Source organism: Amphiura filiformis, chromosome 14 (assembly GCF_039555335.1).
Source record: "Amphiura filiformis chromosome 14, Afil_fr2py, whole genome shotgun sequence".
NCBI lineage: Eukaryota > Metazoa > Echinodermata > Ophiuroidea > Amphilepidida > Amphiuridae > Amphiura > Amphiura filiformis.
In genome coordinates this window covers 38,746,622-38,771,089 of record NC_092641.1, presented here as the reverse complement: position 1 = coordinate 38,771,089, position 24,468 = coordinate 38,746,622, and the positions used below count along the sequence as shown (strand labels likewise).

General features: G+C 40.1%; 1 protein-coding gene across 1 annotated transcript; it reads left to right on the top strand.

The window, feature by feature from the left end:
* Positions 1 to 490: 490 nt before the first annotated feature.
* Positions 491 to 24,244, top strand: LOC140170054 (dimethylglycine dehydrogenase, mitochondrial-like). The gene is made up of 15 exons (XM_072193371.1): positions 491 to 659; positions 4,682 to 4,868; positions 5,613 to 5,711; positions 5,978 to 6,142; positions 9,961 to 10,165; positions 11,081 to 11,329; positions 11,996 to 12,194; positions 13,823 to 14,106; positions 14,788 to 15,005; positions 15,794 to 15,924; positions 16,444 to 16,661; positions 17,731 to 17,888; positions 19,082 to 19,141; positions 23,028 to 23,165; positions 23,583 to 24,244. The coding sequence occupies exons 1-15, from the start codon at positions 493 to 495 to the stop codon at positions 23,760 to 23,762; spliced, it is 2,658 nt and encodes an 885-aa protein (XP_072049472.1). The 5' UTR covers positions 491 to 492; the 3' UTR covers positions 23,763 to 24,244.
* Positions 24,245 to 24,468: the final 224 nt, after the last annotated feature.

The window sequence follows — 24,468 nt, the reverse complement described above, 5'->3', positions numbered from 1 at the left end:
GCCTCCTGTTTTTTTTTGTTTTTTTTTGTGGGGGGTTAAGGTTTTTTTTAATTTTTGCCAAATGTTGCATTTGAAAAATACCTAATGACAATTTGAATGACTTAGGCTAGGCCTATGCAATTTAAAAACAATTTTAATTTATGCTTTCGATGGTATCACTAGCTATCACTGAATAGGCCTTTAAGTTTCCCTTCGCGTCGCTCGCATTTTTCACTCAATTATTCTATTTTCCCCCAAAACAGCTGATTTCACAATCATGATGTGTAAAAAAAATATCCCAAAACGGAAAATCTAGGTCGGTCGGGCCCACGGGCCCGTACATGTAGAACAATTGTTTTCGTCGCCAATGGCATATCACAGGATAGACCTTGTTCAGGAGTTTGTCTTTGATTGTGTTGATACGAGGCGAGGTCATGAGATTTGCCCAGCTGCAGCTGTGCGTAAACAGGCTAAGGTCAAGTTCAAAACATGTAGAATGAATATAATGGAATAATGGCGTTTGTATTACGTCGTTCGCTATTCGGAAATACAGCATGTTCAGCTCGGTTTGTCTTAGCCAGCGGCAGACACAAGTCAGCCAGACAACTTGCATATCTCAGGAACCACCTGTTGTTACCTGGACTTGGCTGCACCAGTGTCAATAGCAACAACTTGCCTGGGTATGTAGACCCACTACGTTTTTGTATCACGTTTTACTTTTCAATGCTTTATTGTGGCCAAAAGTATATACAAATATATGTAGGCCTATGCCACTCTCTAAACATAAAGAATACCGTAACACTTCAACACGTTATATATACTTACCCGTAAAAGTTAGGAGGCGTTGAATGTTTATACGATTTAACACACGTTTAATGGGCATTATTAACGCTCCAACATGTTAATATTGCTGATATAAACATGTTTTAATGTTAATATTGTTGTTGTTGTTGTTCTTGTTGTTGTTGTTGTTGTTGTTGTTGTTGGAAATACTCTTGTTTTGGGGAGGGCGCTCCAATATGAGGTTGATACAGGAAGGCGGTATGGGCCAGGTAGGCCTATCGTATTTTAACGAACCCCAGCGTATTTTAGAATAACACAATAATTATTATTTTGCTTAAAGGAGAATTTCTTGATCCTAGCATCCTCTTTTTATGATAGATTTCTTTTTTGTCAATAGATATCCACGAAAAAAGCTTGTTCCCAAAATTTCAGTTGATTCCGATTTTTGCGAGTTAGCCTACGCATGATTATTATGACAGTGCCCCCGCTTTTTGCGGCAATTTTGCGCAAAATTTGCCGATTTTGCCCCCCCCCCAAAGTGCCGCCACTGAGTGCTCCCATATCCCTGGTGCTCCATAGGCCACTGTTGACATTTCGTTATGGTATACCAAAACTAAATTCAAATTTGATAATATTTTTGCTAAACGAATTAATCTGCATGAAATTATTGGTACATAAACAGTAGGCCTATGTAGCCAGAGTTTCCAGTGGTAGGGGCCTATAAAAATATCAAAAAGTGAGAAAAGTGGGGGTGGGGGCACTGGGGGATGAGGCTGTGGAATGCCCTTTTAAAGGAGTATTTCGTGATCCTAGCATCCTCTTTTTATGACATTTTTCAGTAGATATCCACGAAAAAGCTTATTTCCAAAATTTCAGTTGATTCCGATTTTGCGTTTGCGAGTTATGCATGATTATGTGTATTACACTGCTCCATAGACAATGTGTTGTAATTTCGTTCTGGTGCACCAGAACGAAATTCAAATTTGGCGATATTTTTGCTAAACAAATTAATCTGCAAGAAATATTTGGTACATAAACATTATGTAGCCAGAGGTATCCAGTGGTGTAAAAATCTCAACTTTTTTTGGGAAAAGGGGGGGGGGGATGAGGCTGTGGATCACGAAATGCCCCTTTAAATAGCAACACATTATAGGGTGGGCCGGGGAGCGATTGCCGAATAGGGTGTAACTCTACTAGTCTTATTTCAAGACTGCCCTACCCCAACCCTAACCCTAAACTCCGTAAACGAGGACTTGACTCAACAAGTTGCATTCGGTATAATTGTACCAGGGGTGGTGCAATAATTATGTGTACCTCCGGGGTGGTGAACTATAAAGGGGGTGGTGAACTATAAAGGGGGGGGGGGCAAAGAATTTTTTGGCACGGCCTAATGTAGGCCTAAGTCTCTCTGGATAGGGGGACCGCAGAAGATCTGCACGTCTGCACCTTATTGTACAAGATCATCAACGATGCATCCCCAGAGGCCTACCTAACGCCAGTTACCGGACCTTCTCGCCGCTGCAACTCCAGAAGTTTTATCCAACATATCAATCCAGATACACGTGCTCTTGCTAACAGCTACAGGTGCACTAGTAGGCTATCTTTGATAAAACGAAAGTTGCTTTTATATTTGAACAAGACCTTCGAGTGATAGATTGAATAGAAAAATGGGGGCATGTGTTCAAAAAAGGGGTCTTTGTGACAGCGATTCTGACGAAGGGGGTCTTAACAGCCCTACATCGCGCCCTGGAGAGGCGGATACAAGTGATGGAAATAGTAGGCCAATTGATTACATCCCTAAAACGCCTATCGTCAGAATAAAATAAAATAAATAAATAAATAAATAAATAAAACTCACCAAAACCGATTGTTTTTGCATTTTGCATTGCACTGTTCAAAGGAAATGTTCTGAAAATCAAGGCCTGGTCTGCCGCACTGAATTATTGGCCTATTTGTGTTCCGTCAACATGATCTATATGAGAAATGTCCTCGTGATCCACATCCCCTCAACTTAATGCAAAAACGACGAGATTTTTATACCATCATGAACCTATATGACTACATTATTATGACTACAGGTTAAGTATAATTCAACCACTAGGCTATGTAGGCCCCCTATTCACCCGGTATTTTTTCGGGTACACCCGGTGTATATGGAGCATTGTAAAAATAATCATTCATACAGCCGGATATCTGACACCTTAAAAAACGAAGCCGGTGCTAACTTCATGAAACATCCATTTAACTTGTATTAGGGCCTATAGGCCTACCGCCTACGGTGTTATGGACACTATGACCCAGGCCAAAATCACTTGCTACCCGACACGCAAACACACTGTTTATTAAATCAAAAAACTTAAATAGTGCAGTAGGCCTATGGCTATCAATCAAATCACAAATTTGATACGAGAATTAACTTAAATTACTAGATTCAGAGTTCTTTTGATATGGTTACTTAACAAAACCTATCTTGATTGGCTGAAGTTCTGATGAGATTCCTTTGATGGGCTCAGTTCATGATCCAAGATCCGCCAATGTCCAAGATCCTGTCTACCCTATAGGGAAACCCCTGGTCTACCACAGTCTCAGTCCAAGTCCTGAAGACTATCGGTATGTTTTCAATATCCTAGCTGGTATTCTAGTGCTTTCAAAATGGTCTTCTATGTTGAACTTGACCGTAAGCTCCTCTCTCGGAGATCTCACAGAGCTCTGGAGATCTCGTGAGCAATCTTTGTTGACAAAGCAATCGAGCATGTATTGGCTCTACAACCGCCTATGGCATATTTTATTCTCTCCAACACACAAGAACCGCGAACCGAAGTTTGAAGACTTTAATTATGGTAACTTTTGTACCAATACTGGCTAACATAAATTTCACAGAGATCCCTCTTAGAACTTCACACTGCTGCCAAATTAATTTAATCCCCAGGCCGTATATCTAATTTGTCCCCTTCTAGAACAATCCCCCACAAATTATAGTACCTTTCTTAATCATCACAAGACAATCAGAATGATTAATCTGTGTGCATCATTTCACAAACCAATCAAAATCATAGCACCAATACTTACACTGTACTGTGGCAATCTTATGATCATTCTAGTAGCTTCTATTATGTTTCCAGAATATTCCATGAGTTTCAAGAACATTCCATGTACAAACCATTGGAGCTAAATGTCAAAGCAAGTGAAAACCAATATCTGATGACTAAAACTCTTAATGAATATAATATGGAACATTTTGGGGGCACATAACAACTGTAACAGCCTTTGTATTGAGGAAAATGGCTTGGATAGTTCATTGAATTTACAACCGTATGACAAAACAGGTGAAAATAGTAACTTTTTGCACAAGATTTGCAATTTAAAGAGAATTGGCCATTGCTCATTCTAGTGACGCTAGTATATGGACAATATAAATGTGCATTTTCATTTAATGACATAAAATTTGAAAAATATTGTAAGGAACACTTGAGGTTTTGACTTTTAAAACCTACATTTTGGTCAAAAATGTGCTTGGAGAGGTAGTTTTCAACAGATTTTCCACATTCGAATTGCTATATCATTGAATTGCGTTATCTGTTGACCAAGTGACGAAAAGTGTTTTTAGGGGGAAGTTTTAGCTTTCGTTTGATATTTAAAAAATTCTGATTGGGTGAAGGGAACACTTGAGGTTTCGACAAAAACCAATCAAAGAGGCCCATTTTTTCAGCTAGAAGCTCCACAGCTCTTACATTGCTATGCACTCAACCGTGTAGTGTCAAAGATTGTGCGAAGACAATTCACTGCTTGCTTGAGAGCTCTTGGACGAAAATATGTGTTCAGGTGTATCGAGGTGGAAACTGTGCGCATGACGGTTTATAAGAGAATCGTTTTTGTATTGAAACTTTTCCATAATGTGTGTTTTTTTTTCAACCAAAAGGTGTCGATATGGAAGTACGGATGCTGCGCACCCACTGTCCAAGAGAGTAACAGACACAGCAGAGGTGGTAGTGATAGGAGGGGGTGCTATCGGAACCAGTGTTGCATATCATTTGGCTAAAGCAGGAATGAAGAATGTGGTGCTGCTGGAAAAGACGGAACTTACCGCAGGCTCTACATGGCATGCAGTAAGAAATTGATTTGTATTAAGAATGCCTTCATAGCTCTCAATATGCATGTACCAAAAGTACACCGGTAGCCTATATATTTTTCAATCTGCTACTGGTGTTCAAAGTTATATAAATTGGAAAAACTTCAATTGACTTGAACAGCTCTTTTAAGAGCCACAAGGGGATCGAGAGCTACATTCAACATTACCGGAATAAAAATCAGGGGCGTGTCCAGAAACCTTAGACCCCGGGCAGGAATAGCTCTAAAATGCCCCCCCCCCCCATGACTGCATGTTTTAGGCATATAGACCCAGGGTGCGTGCGCGACCATTTGCACCCCCTAGATATGTCCAGGGCTAATGCTCGTGAAACCGTCAGTTTCATAACTATAAGTGTTTTTCTTTCGAAGGATTTTATTATGATTAAAAAAAAGAAGTCGAACCTGTATTTTACAGGACAGAGTGCCCATCTTTCTTTCGTTAGCGATTAGGCCAGACTACACCGTGAAATGTTGCTGTGGGGGATCGCATGCACTCCTCCTACACAGCGAGTCTGTTACCTTCCCAGCATTTAAGAATGCCAGTACCCATTTATACACATGGGTGGAGAAGAGTAATTGAGATAAAGTGCCTTACTAAAGGGCACAACACGATGGCGTCGCCGGGGCTCGAACCCGCAACCTTCCGATTATGAGCCGGAGCCCGTTCCGCTCGGCAACCGTGCTCCCCTATGATTAACATTATCTTTGTTATTCTCTCACAGACAGGCCTTACAACATACTTTCAGCATTCATTGTGCAATCGGAGGTTAAATGCCATTACGATTAACTTATTCAAGGATCTTGAAAAAGAGACCGGACAGGTATGTGAATGTTAACGAAGTTTGACATATTCGCTGCAGTAATGATCATGTCGATCATTGGCATCTTGCGATGTGTCCGGCTTAGTTGATTTATGCATTTGACCCTACAGCAATCAGCTATTTTTAAGATTGTTTAAGATTGGTTAAGGATTTTTATATCACGAAAATAAGAGTGTAGTGATCAGCCAATTGGACCCAACACTGCTGTCATTCATTAATAATCCATGACGAATGAATTGTACACTTATATAATTTTTTTTCACTAGGAAGTTGGATTTCACAATCCAGGCACATTACGTCTCATAACCAGTCCTATTCGCTTTGATGAGGCCCGATATGAACAGTCCCTCAGCAGCTGGATGCCACACTCTTCAAAGCTGATTTCTGCGGAAGAGGTGGAAAAACTTCACCCTTTTCTCAATATGGACAAGGTAAAACTTGTTACACGGTTGTTTGATGACATGTAAAACTGGGTTATTTTAAAGAAAAATTGAAGAATGATGGCGCTATTTATATAACATCTTATTGCATGTGATGGCGGATGCGATATCGCCATTTTTGACGTCCCCATTGGATTAACACGTAATCATGAAATCTTCACAAACAATTCTAAATGTGTAATGTGTTGCCAAAGCAAAATTATGTTATTCCAAAACCGTTCGGGTTCGACTAAGTACCCCACTGTAAGTATGTTGTTTTTCAATTTATATATAACTGCTAACCGTCTATTTTGAATGGGGCTGTCAGCCTCGAACGTCACGCGTTGAGTGTCCTATACCGCCTGCTTATTTGCATCTTTACAAGGGGTAGACACTTGTAAAATGTTATTAGAACATCAGCAAACAGACTAACAAATGACAAGGGAATTGTCAAAAAAAACATTTATCATAAAATGTAAGGTATAACTCTACTACTAGTATTTAAAATATATGTAAATAGCGCCCTCAATTTGCAGAAAAACATACAGTTTATAGAATTAAAATTACCACTTAAAAGCAGAAAAAGATAAATAATTTGATATAGAAACGAACAACTATGTTAAAAATTGTTACAAAATATATGTGTATATACAGTTTATTAGTGTGATAGCTGTTGGTATTATTCAGGTCTAGAATTGAATATTATAATAATAATGTTTTGTTAGAAAAATTAATAAATGATAACATCAAACAACCGTGGTTATAATGGAATTCTAAACGCATAATCATGTCATAATGTTTAGGATTTAAACATTTTTATAAGCATGTTTAAATAATCATTATAATTTGTTCAGCATTTATACGTGTTTAGCAGATTCTAGCTAACACAAAAAAGCCATGGATTAGCCAAGAATTACTTGATCTAGCTGAGGAAAAGAGCAGGTTGCGCAAACAAAGTAACACGCCAACCCAGAAACTTCGATACAAAGAACTGCGTGCTGAGATCCAGAGGAGGATCAGAAGAAACAAGACAACATGGCTTGAAGAACAATGTAAGCAGATCAGAGACTTTGATGCAACCGGAACGTCCAAGGCAATGTTTGAACAGATTAGATCAGCAAAAGTCATGTCCATTCCCAACACAGCAAGCATGCATCAAAGATAGAAAAAGAAAAATACTCAGTGAGCTAATAAAACCCACAGGACGGTATGGACTAGAAGCTTTACACCAACTATATGCACAAGTATATATTATATGGTCAAATTGAGAGTGGCCAGAAGACTGGAAAATGCAAGATTATGTGATACTATTCAAGTCTGGGGACTCCAAGCAATGTTCCAACTACAGGACCATCGCACTCATCAGCCATACCAGCAAAGTTCTCTTGATGATCATCATGCATCGCCTGAAAGCAAAACTGAAGCAAACTGGAGCCAACCAGACGAACAAGCTGCTCACAGGAAAGGCCGAGGAACCAGAGACATGTTGGTATGCCTTCAGATGCTGATGGAGAAGAGAAGATACTTCGAATAGGTGATGAAGTCTTCGTCATGTTCATTGATTATTCAAAGGCGTTTGATTCAGTCAGCCACGTTAAACTGTTTGCTGTAATGGAAGAAATGGACTTCCTAGTACATCTTTTGTTTCTGCTGCAATCCTAATTGTATGTAAACCAGAGAGCAAAGATCAGGTGGAATGGTGACAATACAGAAGAGTTCAGCATGACCTAAGGTGTGAGACAGGGATGCATTGCGTCACCATATCTTTTCGTGACATACACAGAGAAAACGATTAGGGATATGCTAATGTGCATGGTACTTTAATATGGCATCAAAGTGGGAGGCATACCAATCTCAAAGGATTATAAGCGCTAGCGCCCTAAAAGCAACACATTTTGATGTAGGCCTATATTACCGGTACAATTGTTTATACTTTTTTCCGCCCTTTTTTTCTTTACTAGTTCTTTTTGCTGCCCCTTCTTCTTCCGCCGCCCTTCGTTTGCCGCCCTTCTTCTTCCGCCGCCCTTCGTTTTGGCCGCCCTGCTTTTTACCCCGGGGCTGGCGCCCCAAATCCCCCAAATACGCGCATGAGTAGAGCACATAGAAAGATTGGCAACAGCGATAGATGTAACTGTCAAAGACATGAATCTCAAACACAGTGTGAAGAAAACAAAACTTTTTGTTGCAGAGGCAGAAGGAAAAGAGTACAACATTACAATAGATGGAGAAGAAGTTGAACAGGTCAACCACCTCAAGTATCTGGGCTCGGTGAAAACAACCAATGCAAATTGTACGGCAGATATCAAAGCCAGGATTGGAATGGCCAAAGGAAGAATGATTGACCTTCAGGATCTGTGGAATGATCGAGACCTTGCAACAAAACTGAAAATGAAACTGATCAAGATACTGGTATGGAGTGTATTCCTTTATGGCTTGCAGCTTGAAGGGCTGAACTATGACTAAAGCAGATGAGAACCAGGTGCTTGCTGCTGAAATGTGGTTCTGGAGAAGAAGAATGCTAAACATCAGTTGGAAGGAGAAAAGAAAAACAGAAGCTTCCTTGATAGCTCTTGATTGAGGAACTTAATGTGAAGAGACAGCTGCTTGGAGAGTTTGTAACAAGAAAGTTAACCTATACCTTGGTCACATCCTCAGAGGAAGTGGCAGTACATTAACACTCCAGGTTATAGAAGGAAAAGTTGAAGGGAAAGGGAAGAGAGGACGACAGAAGAAACAATGGTTTGACAACATCAAATAATGGACAGGAATGAACCTATAGTGCAAGCCAAGCGTCTAGACCAGAACAGAACAGCTCGGAAGAAGGTGATACGGAGATGCAGCCAGATGATAGCCAATCGTCAGTAGTGACGGCGACCAAAGAAGAAGAAAAGCTGACACCATTTATTTTGTCCATACTCTCAAAAAGTCTAAAACTCTCGGCAGTGGACGTGTGGAGTCCAGTAGACCATGTGGACGTTATTGTTTTAAAAAACAACCTTGGTAAAACGTACCTGCTGGCAGCTGCTGTTTTTGCAAGTTGCAATGTTACTATGCCAGGGTTGTTATCCTGGGTTGCTATATAGGAGATACGTCGTTGTATCTTTGTCAAAGACGACTCGCGATTCTTGCCGAAGAAGAGGTGCGGCAAAGCCACGACAGCTCGCCGCGACGCGTCGATCTCGGGTACATGTATAGTAATCAGTTTGTAACACAGACTAGTCGTTGTATAGTATTGATGGCGTTTTGGCTCGCCTAACTCCAATCAGGCTGGAATTAGCGAAGCGGAAAACTGAAAGCGAGGACGATTGTGTAGCCTGAAAACTGATAGCGAGGACGATTGTGTAACATGGCTTCCTTAATTCCGCCTTGTTGGAGTTAGAGCCAAAACGCAATCAACGGCTGTAGGGACCAATTTAAACCAGGGAGTTTGTGGCGTAGTTGTTTCTTTTTATATTTATTGTTTGCACCATGATTATTGTGGACAGCTGTAGCTGGGAGCTGTAGGTACGTTTTACGTTGACTCAATTAGCATCATGTAGGATCGTCTTAACCAGAGAGAACCAATTTCTTACCGTTTCTGCACGGCGAACGCCGCGCTGGTGTGCCTTGAATAGACTTGAAAGTCGGCATTTTTTTAATTATGGATTATTAGACATTGTATAAAACAAGATTCTTAAATTACTATACCGGCCAACATCTCATAATGTAAACTTACTCACTCTCTAGACATGCATGTGGTGGACGACCCGGGGAACGACCCCCATGACACAGAGTTGTGATTGCAGTTTCAATGATCACAAGCACAGTAATCCTTTGTTTTTATTTTTTAGATTACAGGTGCTTTGTACACGAAAGAAGACGGCCACGTTGATCCTTACTCTTTAACCCAGGCATATGCGGCAGGAGCGCGATTACATGGCGCAGAAATCTTCTTAAAATCTCCCGTATTATCACTGAAGCAGCGGAGTGACGGTGGGTGGGATGTGCAGACGGAACATGGTACCATCAATGCAAAGAGAGTCGTTAATTCGGCAGGTAAGCGGTATAGCATAAGAGGGTAAACGAGGTAAGTAAGTTGCCAACTATAATACTTGGCGGACGTTTTACACCATGACCATGAAATCCATAAATAGATTCCAAACAAGTGTTTTAGAACAATGGTAGAAATTAGAGTATACTACTAGATCTCACTATATTGCATGCATGTACATAACACCAGACATACCAGTAATAAAACAGGCATGAGAATACATTTCAATGAGAAAAAAAGGAAAATTCTGAAAAAAAAGTAAAAAGTGCGTCCACTGAGCATCACTAATAATGTTGCGTCAATTCAGTGAGATTCGTGGAATAGCATCAGTGACTCATCAGGGCGTGATGTAGTCTAGGAAACGAGGTGTCAGGGAGAAGATAATAGAGAGATTGTGATGTTCCATACGCCTTACTCGCGGTTCGTACGTTAATACGAGCGTCCATACATACGTACATCGCTGGTGTCGGTTCCATACTGGATTGTGCTCCTTCGTCATGATATGGATCATATTTTAATATGATAGTTAGACTTTCTTTCGTATCTTCTTTGATAGAAAACGGACAGGTTGTGTGCATTTTCTACGTTGTCCGCTCGTTTTTTGCGTGCGTGCAGAATCTTCAATACTGGCTAATATCACACAGTCAGGAGAGATTGGAAATCGCAACCTCTCTAATTCTGTGCATGGGCCACTTCCCTAAGCGATAGCACATAGCACAACCTCGATTTATTTTAGGGCCAAGGATCTTGAGAAAAGTGGCTCTAGCTCTGTCCCACTGTCCATTCCGTGTAAGTACGCCAATGGAAAGAGGTGAGTTATAGGTCTTACTATAGTAAACTATACATTTGTAATGATTCGTAAAATTTATTTTCTGATTTTATTTCTGAATTTATATTAAGTAATCATTTTATATCTGTAGGTGTGTGGGCAAGAGATGTCTATCAAATGGTTGGGCTAGATATGCCCGTTACGATTACTCAGCATCAGTATGCAGTTACAACAACGATACCAGAGATAGAGGACTTGGGGAGAGAGGTACCAGTGATTCGAGACTTGGACGGCTCTTATTATGTACGACAAGAAAGGAAAGGATTGCTTATTGGTCCTTATGAGAGCGCTGATACAATGAAAGTACAGGAACAGTGGTTTGATTCTGGTGTCCCACAAGGTTCGTATTCAGGTCCTTATTGATCATTCACAAAGTTCAATAATATAGGACCACCCAAAAATCAAAACGACATATCTCGTCCTTTAAAAAAGTAGTGTTGCCTTATTACACCTTCCCATGGTGAGTCGAGTAGAAACCGAATTTAAAGTGCCTAAATATTTAAGGTTAACAACTATTTTAAGCTGTTACGATTTGGTAGTTCACATCATCTTACGAATGGTAGTGAGCTTTGGAAAAAATTGCATTGATCAATATCATAGAGAGCGTGCATGTAGAAAAATTCAAATATCACAGATATAGTTTTTTAGGCCCCGTGGTTCTTGAGTTATGTTGTAAAGAGGGCTGAAACAACAACACTTTTGAAAAACGTACAAAACTCATTCACAACAATAAATCAAGCAAGTATATGATTTGTAGAATGAACTTTTGCAAAACATCAAAGTGTTATTTTTCAATAATATATTGATTGAAATAATGGAAATCGATTTCATTTTTGGCTGCTTCGACCAACAATACGTCGTGTACCCTTAAGTACCAGGTATAAGTCACTGCAGTCACCACAAAGTATAATCATTTTAACCATTCATAACCACAATGAAATCTAACGTTATTGACATAAACAACAAATAAATAGAGCAGCAGAATTGTGTATTATTCATTCTACAGGATTCGGAAGAGAGCTCTTTGAGAATGACGTGGACAGAATCAGTCCCCATCTTGAGAGGGCAATGGAAATGTGTCCTCTTATTGAACGAGCAGATATCCAAACTGTTGTTAATGGACCCATGCCTCATACTGCAGACTTTGCAGGTCTGCTAGGACCCTATTTAGGATTGGAGAACTTCTGGTGTTGCAGCAGTCAAATGTAGGTACCGTAAAAAATTAATAATTAATGACTCTATCTTTGAGATAGACTAGACTAAAATTACTGATTTGTGATTTGTACGCCTGTATAGTTAACTATACTTTGCAAGATTAGGGTAAAATGTTAGATATTAATCAAAGATGATTAAACATGTCATATTGATCATCAATATGATCTATGATCAGTAACTATAATACAGGTACTGAATGTTCCTGTAACTACAAAAATGCATGTACTGTACCGTTCATTTATTTCATAAGGTAATACTTCGCTTGGAAACTATTCAAAACAGGTATACATATTGTAGGATAAGCTTTCACGACGGGAGCTCATAACAATTGGTAAGCTTTTAGCGGGTTTGCCGTCGGACAAGTTTAGAACTGTCAAGCTTTCGTCAGGAGTAGCTCTGACTTCTTCAGGACAAAATACCTAAGAATGAGACATGTAGGCCGCCCCTTGCCTACTGGTGGCTCTGAAAAGAGCCGTTCACTGAAGACTGCCCCTTGTCAATAGAGAACAAGAAGACCCCGCCTATCTGAATAATCACATAAAGAGGCACGGGGCAACCTACTTTGTTGCAAACTCTCTGCAGCTGCATCAGCAGATAGGCGAGGTCTGCTTGTTTTCTGTTGACAAGGAGCAATCTTCAGTGAACGGCTCTTTTCAGAGCCATCAAAAGAGCCATCAAACCTTTAAATTTAGCAGAAAGGCGAGGTCTGCTTGTTCTCTGTTAGCAAGGGACAGTCTTTAGTGAACGGCTCTTTTCAGAGCCACCAAGCTCCTACATTAGCAGATAGGCGAGGCCTGCTTGTTCTCTGTTGACAAGGGGGAGTCTTCAGAGCCACCAAACCTTTTACATTAGCAGATAGGCGAGGTCTGCTTGTTCTCTGTTGACAAGGGGCAGTCTACAGTGAAAGGCTCTTTTCAGAGCCACCAAACCTTTTACATTAGTAGAAAGGCGAGGTTTGCTAGTTCTCTGTTTGCAAGGGACGGTCTTCAGTGAACGGCTCTTTTCAGAGCCACCAAGCTTTGACATTAGCAGATAGGCGAGGTTTGCTTGTTCTCTGTTGACAAGGGGCAGTATTCAGTGAACGGCTCTTTTCAGAGCCACCAAACCTTTTACATTAGCAGAAAGGCGAGGTCTGCTTGTTCTCTGTAAGCAAGGGACAGTCTTCAGTGAACGGCTCTTTTCAGAGCATTAGCAGATAGGCGAGGCCTGTTTGTTCTCTGTTGACAAGGGGCAGTCTTCAGTGAACGGCTCTTTTAAGAGCCACCAAACCTTTATATTAGCAGATAGGCGAGGTATGCTTGTTTTTGTTGACAAGGGACAGTCTTCAGTGAACGGCTCTTTTCAGAGCCACCAAACCTTTTACATCAGCAGAAAGGTGAGGTATGCTTGTTCTCTTTTAGTAAGGGGCAGTCTTCGGTGAACGGCTCTTTTCACAGCCACCAAACCTTTTACATTAATTTGTCCGACGGCGAACCCGCTAAAAACTTACCAATTGACAGGTATATATACATTTTGTAAGAAGTGTGCCAAAGTAGGCATACCGGGAAGGGGGGGGCACTCAACTTTACATGTTTTGCAGCTCTTGTATTTACTGTGTATTTGTCCGCTGTGTTTTCAGTGGTGGTATAATTCACTCTGGTGGTGCAGGTCACACCATAGCGTATTGGATCATACACGGTGAACCACCATTTGACGTGTTTGCCACGGACCCAAACCGTTTCGACAAATGGATGACCAGAGATCATGCCATCGACATGAGCCGGGAGTCTTACGGGTCGTATAACAATGTAGTGTATCCAAAGTTTTCAACAGAGGCATTTGTGCTAGGAAGACCAACTCAACGCGTTTCGGGGATTTATGAGAAATTGAAAAGAAATGGCGCACAGTATGGATTTGTTGCTGGTGAGCGCGAGTCAGATGGTTTTGTTTCAATAATTGGTTGGCAAACGCCTTTGTTGTATGTTGTACTTTCATTACTTCATAGTATCAGTCTTGTATCAATTACTATTACTTGTATCAACTATAATAAATAATATGTCATAATTTCTAAGGCTTATATCATGAACATTGCATAGCATTGTGTCATATCGTTAGATCACTGCAGTTTTTATTTATGAAGGGTCCTAGATTTTCGTTGCGCAAAATCCAGTAAGCCTACAATCCCGGTCATAAATAGTTGGAACACTTGTGTCAAAGTAGGACTGTTTGAAACCGTATTTCTGTTATACTTGACATACTAAAATTTCGCTTTCTTTGATGTGAAGTTTGAACCCTTCCCTACTACTACAACCCTCCCCCTGCCCCACAAATAAACAATGTTGGATGTCTCTAGGGGTACATGACCAAAAAAACCAAAAACAACTACCAACATTGATCGGGGAATGGGGGCATATTTGAAGTACGCATGTTAAAGTGTTCCAACAATTATGACCGGGATTGTAGGCCTAAATATTCATCTTACTTCTTTCCGGGCTTCTTTCCATCTACCATTCATAACATTAAAACAAATTTAGATGGTTAAACCTTTATTAAAAGATTTCCGTTTTGCATCACAAATTCAACATTTGATGTCCATTATTTTAGGTTGGGAAGTACCAGTTTGGTTCGCAAAAGGCTATGATGTGCATGGGTTCAAACCCTACTTCCGACGCGCAAATTGGTTCGAGCAAGTTCACCGGGAGTGCGAATTTGTGGTTAATGACGTCGGTATTATTGACCTGTCAGCTAGAGGCAAATTTGAAGTGACTGGGTCAGACGCGCAGATATTCCTAGATGAGTTGGTTGCAGGTGATCTACCAGAGGTAATATCGTACCCGTAAAAACTCGATAGTTAGCATATGTGCTTACTATCGAGCGCTTTTAAAACATGCAAACATGACGAGCCCCATCCACAAAAGTGTAAAGGGTTTTGAGTAAATCGTCGATAATTATACGAACACCCCAACCTGCAAGTGTGTGTCTCAACACCATTAGCTCAGTTCGCAAAGCGCCGGACTTTGGTACAATTTCATGTTTTCAAAAGCGCTCGATAGTAAGCACATATGCTAACTATCGAGTTTTTACTGTATATATAGCATGATAGTGTAGGGCTAGGAGTGATGTGGATATGCATGTTTTGGGTATAGGTCCGGGGGTATAATTATACATTATGCATGGGGCTCGTGTTAATGTTTTTAAACATTAACAGCTTCATGTTGCAGGTGTGTGGGAGTTTCTTCTTTCGTGTCAATTTCTTTATTTTGCATGTGGCCCGAGACAGTTTTGAACAACAACATATTTATAGGTGTACACTAAAGTGAGCTAGCAGTGTACGCTTTCCTCGACACGGATCTACATGAACGTATTGTCGGCAAAACATGCAATAAAAGGTGTACATAAAAGTGAGAGTATGTGTATGAGTGCTAGCACTTTTCGCTGGTGTCTCATTCTCCCGACACAAGTTACTTTACCCTTTTCGGTGGTCGTGTATGGGGGTTATTGTGTCTCAGCCATTTCGCATTCGCCCTCTGCTTTTCAGCACGACGTAAAAATATTATCAGGATATATATATTGTATTTTTTTGTTACATATTGTATATTGGATCTTTCAGGTGGGTTTAACCAGTGTTGCATACATGTTATCACTTCAAGGCAGAGTACTTTCAGAGTTGTCAATTAGCAAGCTTGCCGATGATCACTTCTTTGTGGTAAATGAGGCAAGGTCAGAATTACACGATCTGAGGTTAGTTGTACGAATGGGCAATTCCAGTTGAAATCCATACACCCCTATGTAAGACATGACCATAATGTCCCACAAAGGGAGTGTGAATTTCAAATGGAGTTATCTGAATGGGTGATTCCATTTGGAATCTACACCCTCTATGTGGGAGATTAAGGTCAATAATGTCTTTCGCAGGGGGTGTATGGATTTCAACTGGAATAGCGCAGTTTGTTTTAAAGAACCTCAACCCCAGTCAAGTTTATCAATTCATCTTCAATATACATAATTACATAGGCCCACACAATACGTTGAATTGATATCAGACTTGATTCTATTCGGCTACGTTGAAGTTCGCCGAGGCGTCTTGTATCAGGTATCAGATTTTCTGAGAGTTTCTGAGAGTTTCAAATTATGACTTATCAGTTATCATATCATAACCCGACGTTATTTGCTTCACAAAATATTGACTATAATTATATTTTTGCATGTAAAGTGATGTGTTTGCATTCGTTTTTATTCCATAATAATCACCAAATCAAGATGGATGTTGCAGCAATTGAAAGCAATGAGATACAACGTGGATATCAAGAATGTCACTGATGATATTGCGTGCCTTGGTGTAGCTGGTCCGGATACACGAACATTCCTGTCCGCGGTCACGTCCACTGATCTGCAAGACCAACATTTTCCTTATGGTGCAATTAAGGACATACAAGTAGCAGGGGTACCTGTGAGGGCTATAAGGACGTCTTATACCGGTAAATAATATTGAAATGTTGTCCGGCTTTATAAAAATAAAATAAAATACTGATTAGCTCAGTCTGGTGGCCACAAACCGACTGCTCAGTGCCAGAAGTGGGTAAGTGTAAGTGCAATTGCACTTACCCACTATACTTGCCCACTTCTGGCACTGAGCAGTCGAAACTTGATAGGAGAGATTCAAAATACCATGCTTATCCACTTAATAAGTGGTCCGCGGTCACGTCTACTGATTTGCAAGACCAACATTTTCCTTATGGTGCAATTAAGGACATACAAGTAGTAGGGGTACCTGTGAGGGCTATAAGGACGTCTTATACCGGTAAATAATATTGAAATGTTGTCCGGCTTTATAAAAATAAAATAAAATACTGATTAGCTCAGTCTGGTTGCCACAAACCGACTGCTCAGTGCCAGAAGTGGGTAAGTGTAAGTGCAATTGCACTTACCCACTATACTTGCCCACTTCTGGCACTGAGCAGTCGAAACTTGATAGGAGAGATTCAAAATACCATGCTTATACACTTAATAAGTAGGCTAAACTATAAGCATGTATTAGATGGTAAAATAGAGTTACGCGATAAAATAGAAACGCTGGGAAATTGTCAATTGTCGATGTCGCGTCGTCAGCCTTCATTGTATTACTGGAACGTCATTGCACTCGACAATTTCGGTCCCCGGGAATATCGCGTGTTGAGAGACGGGTGTTTTTATTCGTTTTTATGGTCACTATGAAATTGTTTTAAATAAAACCACGTGATTCGTGCTTGATAATTATTTTTCTTACATATAAGGTATAATGTTGTGATTGCCGGACACTTCCTTTAATTACAGTAAAATTAGAGTTTTGTATCATTAAAATATTTGGGGAGCTCAGTTTTTGGCAAGGAATAATATGGCAAAGATCAACAGATTTGACCAATAGATGGCAGCGGATCTTGAACTCGGAGAAAGTTTGGGTTAGGGTAATAATTAAGGGTTGGAACAAAGTCTATGACATGCATGTTCACCTTGTAACCAAATTATTAACCTTTTAATTGTCAAATTTCACATACACCCCTTTCGTAGGTGAGCTTGGTTGGGAACTTTACCATGCAAAGGCAGACACATTACGCCTTTATGATGCGATAAAGCACATCGAAACACCCGACGGAGTGATTGATTTTGGCTGGTATGCTCTTGATGTGCTACGTCTGGAACGAGGCATTCCAGCAATGCACTCGGAGGTTAGTCATAATTTTCGTTTCAAAACTAAATATTTAAAAATACTCTCAAGCGGTCTTCTTATATGAATTCAGTTTTATTAAATAATGTAACAGTATAATATCGAAGGGTCAGAGCCAAAAGGCCCTAAGTACAAAAACGACATGTAATGCTACCAGCGTTTTTGCACTTAAGGCCTTCTGGCTCTCACATATTTCATGCATTATAGCGTTGCACTTCGGGCTTTACATTTTCGCTGATAACAGTTTCTGTGGCTATATAGCTTGCTTATGGCTAATAGCCTTTGGCTATACAATCATAAGGTGCCCAATGTTGCAAGGATTATTTTAAGACCAAAATCTCATTTTGGCCACAAATGAACTTAGGGCCTTTTGGTTCTGACCCCCGATATGCATTTTTAGAAATTCTAAAGTAATACATGGGTTTCTTAACTTTCTTTGTTATTTAACAAAATATTGCAACTTTAAAGTTCATTTTCATGCATTGAAGTAGGCCTACACATCATATAGCAGTCGCTCTTTCATGCAGCTTTGGTGATCTTGGACGAATATGATATTCAGACATTGTAATTGATTGCATGACAATCGTAATGCCCGAATGTCAATGTCGGTCCATGCAGCATGCAGGATCATTTATCATGCCGAATTTGAGATTAATTGATAAAATGCGATTTTACATTCAGTCTGAATGTCCAAAATAAAAGCTCGATCTCCGAATGTCATTTCCGTCCAAGATCATCGAGCAGGATGAAAAAGCGACTACAAATTATACTGAAATTTGTAGGGCATATACCCAGGGGCATATACTACGCTTGCCTGACGATGAGCCAGTAAAAGATTATGCATTGTATATGCCCCAACTTATGGCTACGAACCTTGTTCTGGAAATACATCCAGTGTCTTTTGGGAGATATGGAGAGCATGCCGAGTCAAGGTCAACTATCAGCAATGGCTCACGACCGATGTAGCTGGAGGAAACTTGTAGTCGCCTGCGCCGCAGCCGAAGGATGATGATGAATTATATCTATATGTGTCCCTCAATCATGTCAGTGAAAATTAACGTTTTAAAGGTACAATCCAGCATATGGCATGATCATAACATAATAGGTATGCCATTAATGCTGGATCGTTCCTTAGTGTCGAACCTAGAGATATTAATTTGAAATGTCCTTTGTTTATTTCCCGTTTGCTTACAGTTTTCAATGGAGTATAATGCTTTAGAAGCTGATCTTGGTTCATTAATTAACCTAGAAAAGGTAATGATTATTTAACTTATATTGTAATTCTAGTTGAGGAAGGCACTCAAGGGGCATGCGGTTTGAATTATTATATTGTGCAGCACTTTTTAGTGGCGATGGAAAAGGGGGTGGCAATGGAACTTTCAAAGAGGGGGGGGGGGGGGGGCAAAATTCGACGAAAATTGTAAAATAAAATGGCATAAAAAGTACAAAAAAGACTCCAAAATCTTAAATATCAGAACGGTCAGCACCCCACATGGGGAAATAGGGTGGGTGGGGAGGCTTGTCACATGTCACAGGGCCAATGACCCCTTGTCTTTTTTGGCTACGCCACTTGTGTTAGGTATGGCTGGCATATTTCTAACCACAGATGAAAGTTTGAACAATCGCGGTGATTCGGATGATTCAAGTGCTCCCAGTGCGAGACCTATACTGCGCCAATAAAGTATCCTTACAGTTGGAAAAAAAATCATAAAAAAAAACTGAACCATATTTTGGTAAACTTATTTTTTTAATAGATGCATTATTTAATCCTGCACATTATGACACCTCATTGAATCAATTGTGACCTCAGGAACTAAAGTTACAGCATTTGATTAGTCAAAGGTCCAGTTTTAAAAGTGACAAACTGGCCTATACAAGGCGAAAAGATTCCAACAAGCACAACAACGACACAACAGAGTTTCTTCAGTCAAGCTTTATCTAAGGCAGGATGTTTTTATTCTTTATTTTTATTCTCTCTGCTTTTAACATTTTTATTTAATTTTCAGTTCTTTTGTTTCATTTTTCTTTAGTTCCTTGTGTTCCTTAAGTTCCTTTGACCCATCAGTATCTGGTGTGACTACCGTTATTGTTAATAACAGCTGTGCATCGTCGTCGCATGCTATGGATCAGGCGTCTGATTTGTCCTTGCTCACAATGTTGTTCCATTGTCTGAGTAGGATGCGCTCCAAACCTGCCAAGGTGGTATCAGGGGTGATCTTCTGATTAACCTTCCTCTTGTCCCACAAGTGTTCCAAAGGGTTCAGGTCCGGGCTCTTAGCAGGCCAATCTAGACGATCTATGCCCTCCTGGTCAAGGAAGTTGTTGGTGATGCGTGCTCGGCGAGGTGTTGCGTTATCATCCATAAGCCAGAATCCTTCTCCAATGGCAGCGGCATATACGGGACAACAACTGGTTGAAGGACTTCGTTGACGTAGACCTGAGCAGTAATCCCGCCTCTCAAAATAATAAAGTCAGTTTTACCATCTTCGCTAATACCCGCCCAAATCATCAAGCTTCCACCACCAAACTGGTCATTCTGCTGGATGCAGTCGTCATCTAAGCGTTCACCGGTTTCTCTCCAAACCCGAATGCGCCCATCCACCATTCGAAGGCAAACTCTGTATTCATCTGTAAACAGCACTTTTGCCCATCGACGACGACTCCACCTCCTATGCAATCTTGCAAATGCCAAACGAGCTTGCTTATGGCGTTGAAGAAGAATACACCTCTTAACCATTCTCCTGGATCGCAAACTTACTGAATGCAGCCTGTCCTTAACCGTTTCAGTACAAATCTGACCAGGTGGTTGTCTTCTCCTCCTGTGTAAACGCTTCCTGATTTGAGGAGCTGAAAAAAGAAAAACACAAAGAAAGCAAGTGATTAATGGGTGAAATAGGCATAAAAACATTTGAGATATCTCATTTAAAACCTTCGAAAAATCTTTCAAACTCATCGAAAACCTCTAAATGAATTCTTACCTGTAAATGTTTTCTTCCTGGTTGCCATGTTAATGTAGGATGCATCTTGTCTTGCCGAAGTTATTCTTGGCCGCCCGCTCCTCGGAAGATCATTTACATTACCCGTAGCCTGGTATCTGTCTCTCCAAAATGCAGCAGTTGTATGGGACGCACCAACCCGGCGACCCGCCTCTCTCAAAGAAAAACCTGCAGCTAACAACCCCACAATCTGGCCCCGCAAATGTATTGGCAATTCCGCCATTCTTAAACTACTGCATTTGCCTACCTTTGCAGTACCGACGTCTTCTTGGGAATTGAGATCCATTGTTCTTAATCTTTTAATCTCCTTAATCTCACCATTATTTTATATTTATTGATGTACCATGCTTCACCCAATTGCTTTTAAATTTAAATTACAAAGGCGCGCATAAATGACCCACCTACCACCACTCTCAAACCAGAAATATAGTCCTTGGATTTTTGAATAGGCCAGTTTGTCACTTTTAAAACCGGACCTTCGTCTGATCAATTGCATGTAACTTTAGTTCCTGAGGTCACAATTGATTCAATGAGGTGTCATAATGTGCAGGATTAAATAATGCATCTATTAAAAAAAATAAATTTACCAAAATATGGTTCAGGTTTTTTAATGATTTTTTTTTCAACTGTAAGGATACTTTATTGGCGCAGTATATAATAGCTGACATATGTTGTGTTGATGAATCAGTGTCGGCTTCTCTTTATATCATTATGACGTAGTCCTTCCAGAAGGACTCAACAGTGGATATAGACCGTCAGCCGGTGTGGATATTGTCCGTCTCGAAGGACTATTATGACGGAAACGTGAAGTATTCATGCGTATATAACTAAAATGTTGTTAAACGAAGTTATGCTCCAATTATTAGATGGGACTTATGTGGCCCATACACGTTCAATTACAGCCTGTCTCAAAAAAAATTGTGCAAGTGAAAAGCGCCCTCTTTGGCAATTAGAAAATACTGTTGTGACATTATGCTTACATAAACGTCAAGGGCGCAATCTTAGCTCTCAAATGCCGTTTGCTCTGTTCAATTTGCTTGTTGCAATCTTGAGATATGTTTATTTAACAACGAAAGGGTAAAATCACAATTGTGCCACTTTTACTAGGGAAGAGAGCTGTAAAATCAATGATATATCTGATGTTGGGGCTCGTGCATTAGACGCATTATTGGCATCAACATCAGCGCACGTGCATTATTTAGTCTAATTTCTCTCCCAGCAAGTAACATAAACTTATAAGGTTCGTATGCACAAAAGAGTTAGTCTTAGTGATCTAAGTGGAATTTAGTACCATGAGAAAGGACATTTTCCTTTACTTAAGTTATTTTGTGTTATTTTTGAACGTTGCATTAAAATCTTTAGAATTTGCTAGCTACTCTAGGAAGGAAATAAGAGTAAAGGACCATTCCTAGTGGAACTTAATTCCAGTTAGACCAGGTCTAATTTTAGACCCTCTCTAACTCTTTTGTGCATACGGACCTTAGTGTGCAATATTTGTTTGTCTTTTAACATGTCTTGAGTGACTAAGAGAACAGTATTTACCATGATAAAATCATTGACGTGCACATGTATTTAATTTTACAGCAGAATGTGAAATATTTATTTATCTTTTCTGTGGAAAAAGAGAATCATGATAAAATAGTAAAAACAGTAAAAAAAAACTTGTATTGTGTAATTGATGCATTCTTTTGATTTCACGAAGGAACTCTTGATAAACTTGATGCTATCGCTGATTTACATGCAAAGGTCTCTTCCCTAGTAAAAGTGGCACAATTGTGATTTTACCCTTTCGTCGTTAACTAAGCATATCTCGAGATTAAAACATGCAAATTGAACAGAACAAACGGTATTTGAGAGCTATGACTACGCCCTTGACGTTGATGTAAGCATCATGTCACAACGGTATTTTCTTATTGCCAAAGAGGGCACTTTTTACTTGCACAACTTTTTTTGAGACAGGCTGTATATTGGGCAATATCAAAGACCCTAGATACAAAATCTACCACTGTGTACTGTACACACGATCATTAATAGTGTACATTGGCAGATTTTATATCTTGGGTCTTTGATACACGGTTTTGATATTGTCCAATATAATTGAACGCGTATGGGCCGCATTATGACGATGACATTATCATCTGCAGAAAACCTCTTTCATTGGGAAGGAAGGGTTATCCCACCTCCACAAGGGCGAGATAACAAAGAAACGAGCATATATCGTGATTCATTCAAGACCAGGTGTTGATCCACATGGAGTTGAAACAATCTGGAAAGACGGAAAGGTAAAATGAAAATTAAAAAGACTAGTTTGCGTCTGACGTCAGGGCAAAGGCGCGACGTGATTGGTTACTGACCTGCGTAGTACAGCATTTTTGGTCGGATAGGACGTCATACGCAAACTAGTCGAGTCTTTTTTTTTTTTTTCGGTCTTCAATTATAATGTATTGTGAATGTTATTTATTGTTTTCATTGTTGGTGATGCACTTAACTGTTGATATTGATGACGAAGATGGGCGATAAGCTGTACATGATGGTGATATGGTCAAGGGCCAAGATGGTGGTGATGATGATGATGATGATGATGATGATGATGATGATGAAGAAGTTGACGACGTTGAAGGAGGAGGAGGAGTAACCACCATAAAAAAAAAAAAAAAAAAAAAACCACATTGTTTTGTCTCTCTATTGTTTTTATCCAGACGGTTGGGTATATGACGTCTGGTTGCTATAGCTACCGGATTAATAAGGGCATTGGTTTTGCTTACGTTTCACCTGAATTAGCCGAACCAGGTACCCGATTAGATGTGGAGATCCAGGGCAAGCTTGCCCCGGCTGTTGTGACGTACCCAGCAGCCAGTGAAGAATACATTGACATCTGAAACAGAATACTTGTTTGTCTCTTTTTGGAGCAATTTGAGGCTCCGGTTTGAGGCCCTCATTTCTTGACATTATAGACCAGGTTAAAGAAGCTAATGGCAGCTCGGGGTGGGTCACACACTATTTTGTACGGGGATGTACCTCGCAAGAAATGACATGTTTCTATCATAATTTCACAGTTTTGATGAAAAGCCCCCCCCAATTCCTCCACCCGGACATCAATATTTCTGTCCTAGGAGCTCCTAGGGTGTACTGCGTTCGATTCCCCTTAAAAAGAGGGCCACTGTAAATTTGTGGCCTTTACGCTTCAGTGGATAAAACAAGAAATGGGGGGACTCTCAGGTTGTCTTTGTTGAAATTTTAGTCCTGATCATTGCTGACGGAATTCAACTGTCTATTTTTTTAATTGATAATAACGTCTTTTCGCTGTGAGTGTTCCGCGTACGTGCTTAATTGCCTATTTTCCCCATTTAAAACCGAGAAAATAAGTACTTATGGGCAAATTGAGACCCATCAATATACTATAGGTTTCTTTATGGCTATAAGAATTGGTCAACATATTGCTATATCCAAACGAGGGACTGTCGCTATCAAATTTGCCGAAATTGTAACCACCTATTATAAGGGGTGCGTTTTCTGGTACAATACCCGTATACCCAGAAACAGGGACCCAGCTTGGGATGGTAGTTTACGTAAAACAAATGTATG

Coding starts and splice junctions, on each gene's coding strand:
- LOC140170054 (XM_072193371.1), top strand. CDS start 493: ATGGCGTTTGTATTACGTCGTTCGCTATTCGGAAATACAGCATGTTCA. Junction 660..4,681: donor AATAGCAACAACTTGCCTGG/GTATGTAGACCC, acceptor TTCAACCAAAAG/GTGTCGATATGGAAGTACGG. Junction 19,142..23,027: donor CATTAATTAACCTAGAAAAG/GTAATGATTATT, acceptor TATCATCTGCAG/AAAACCTCTTTCATTGGGAA.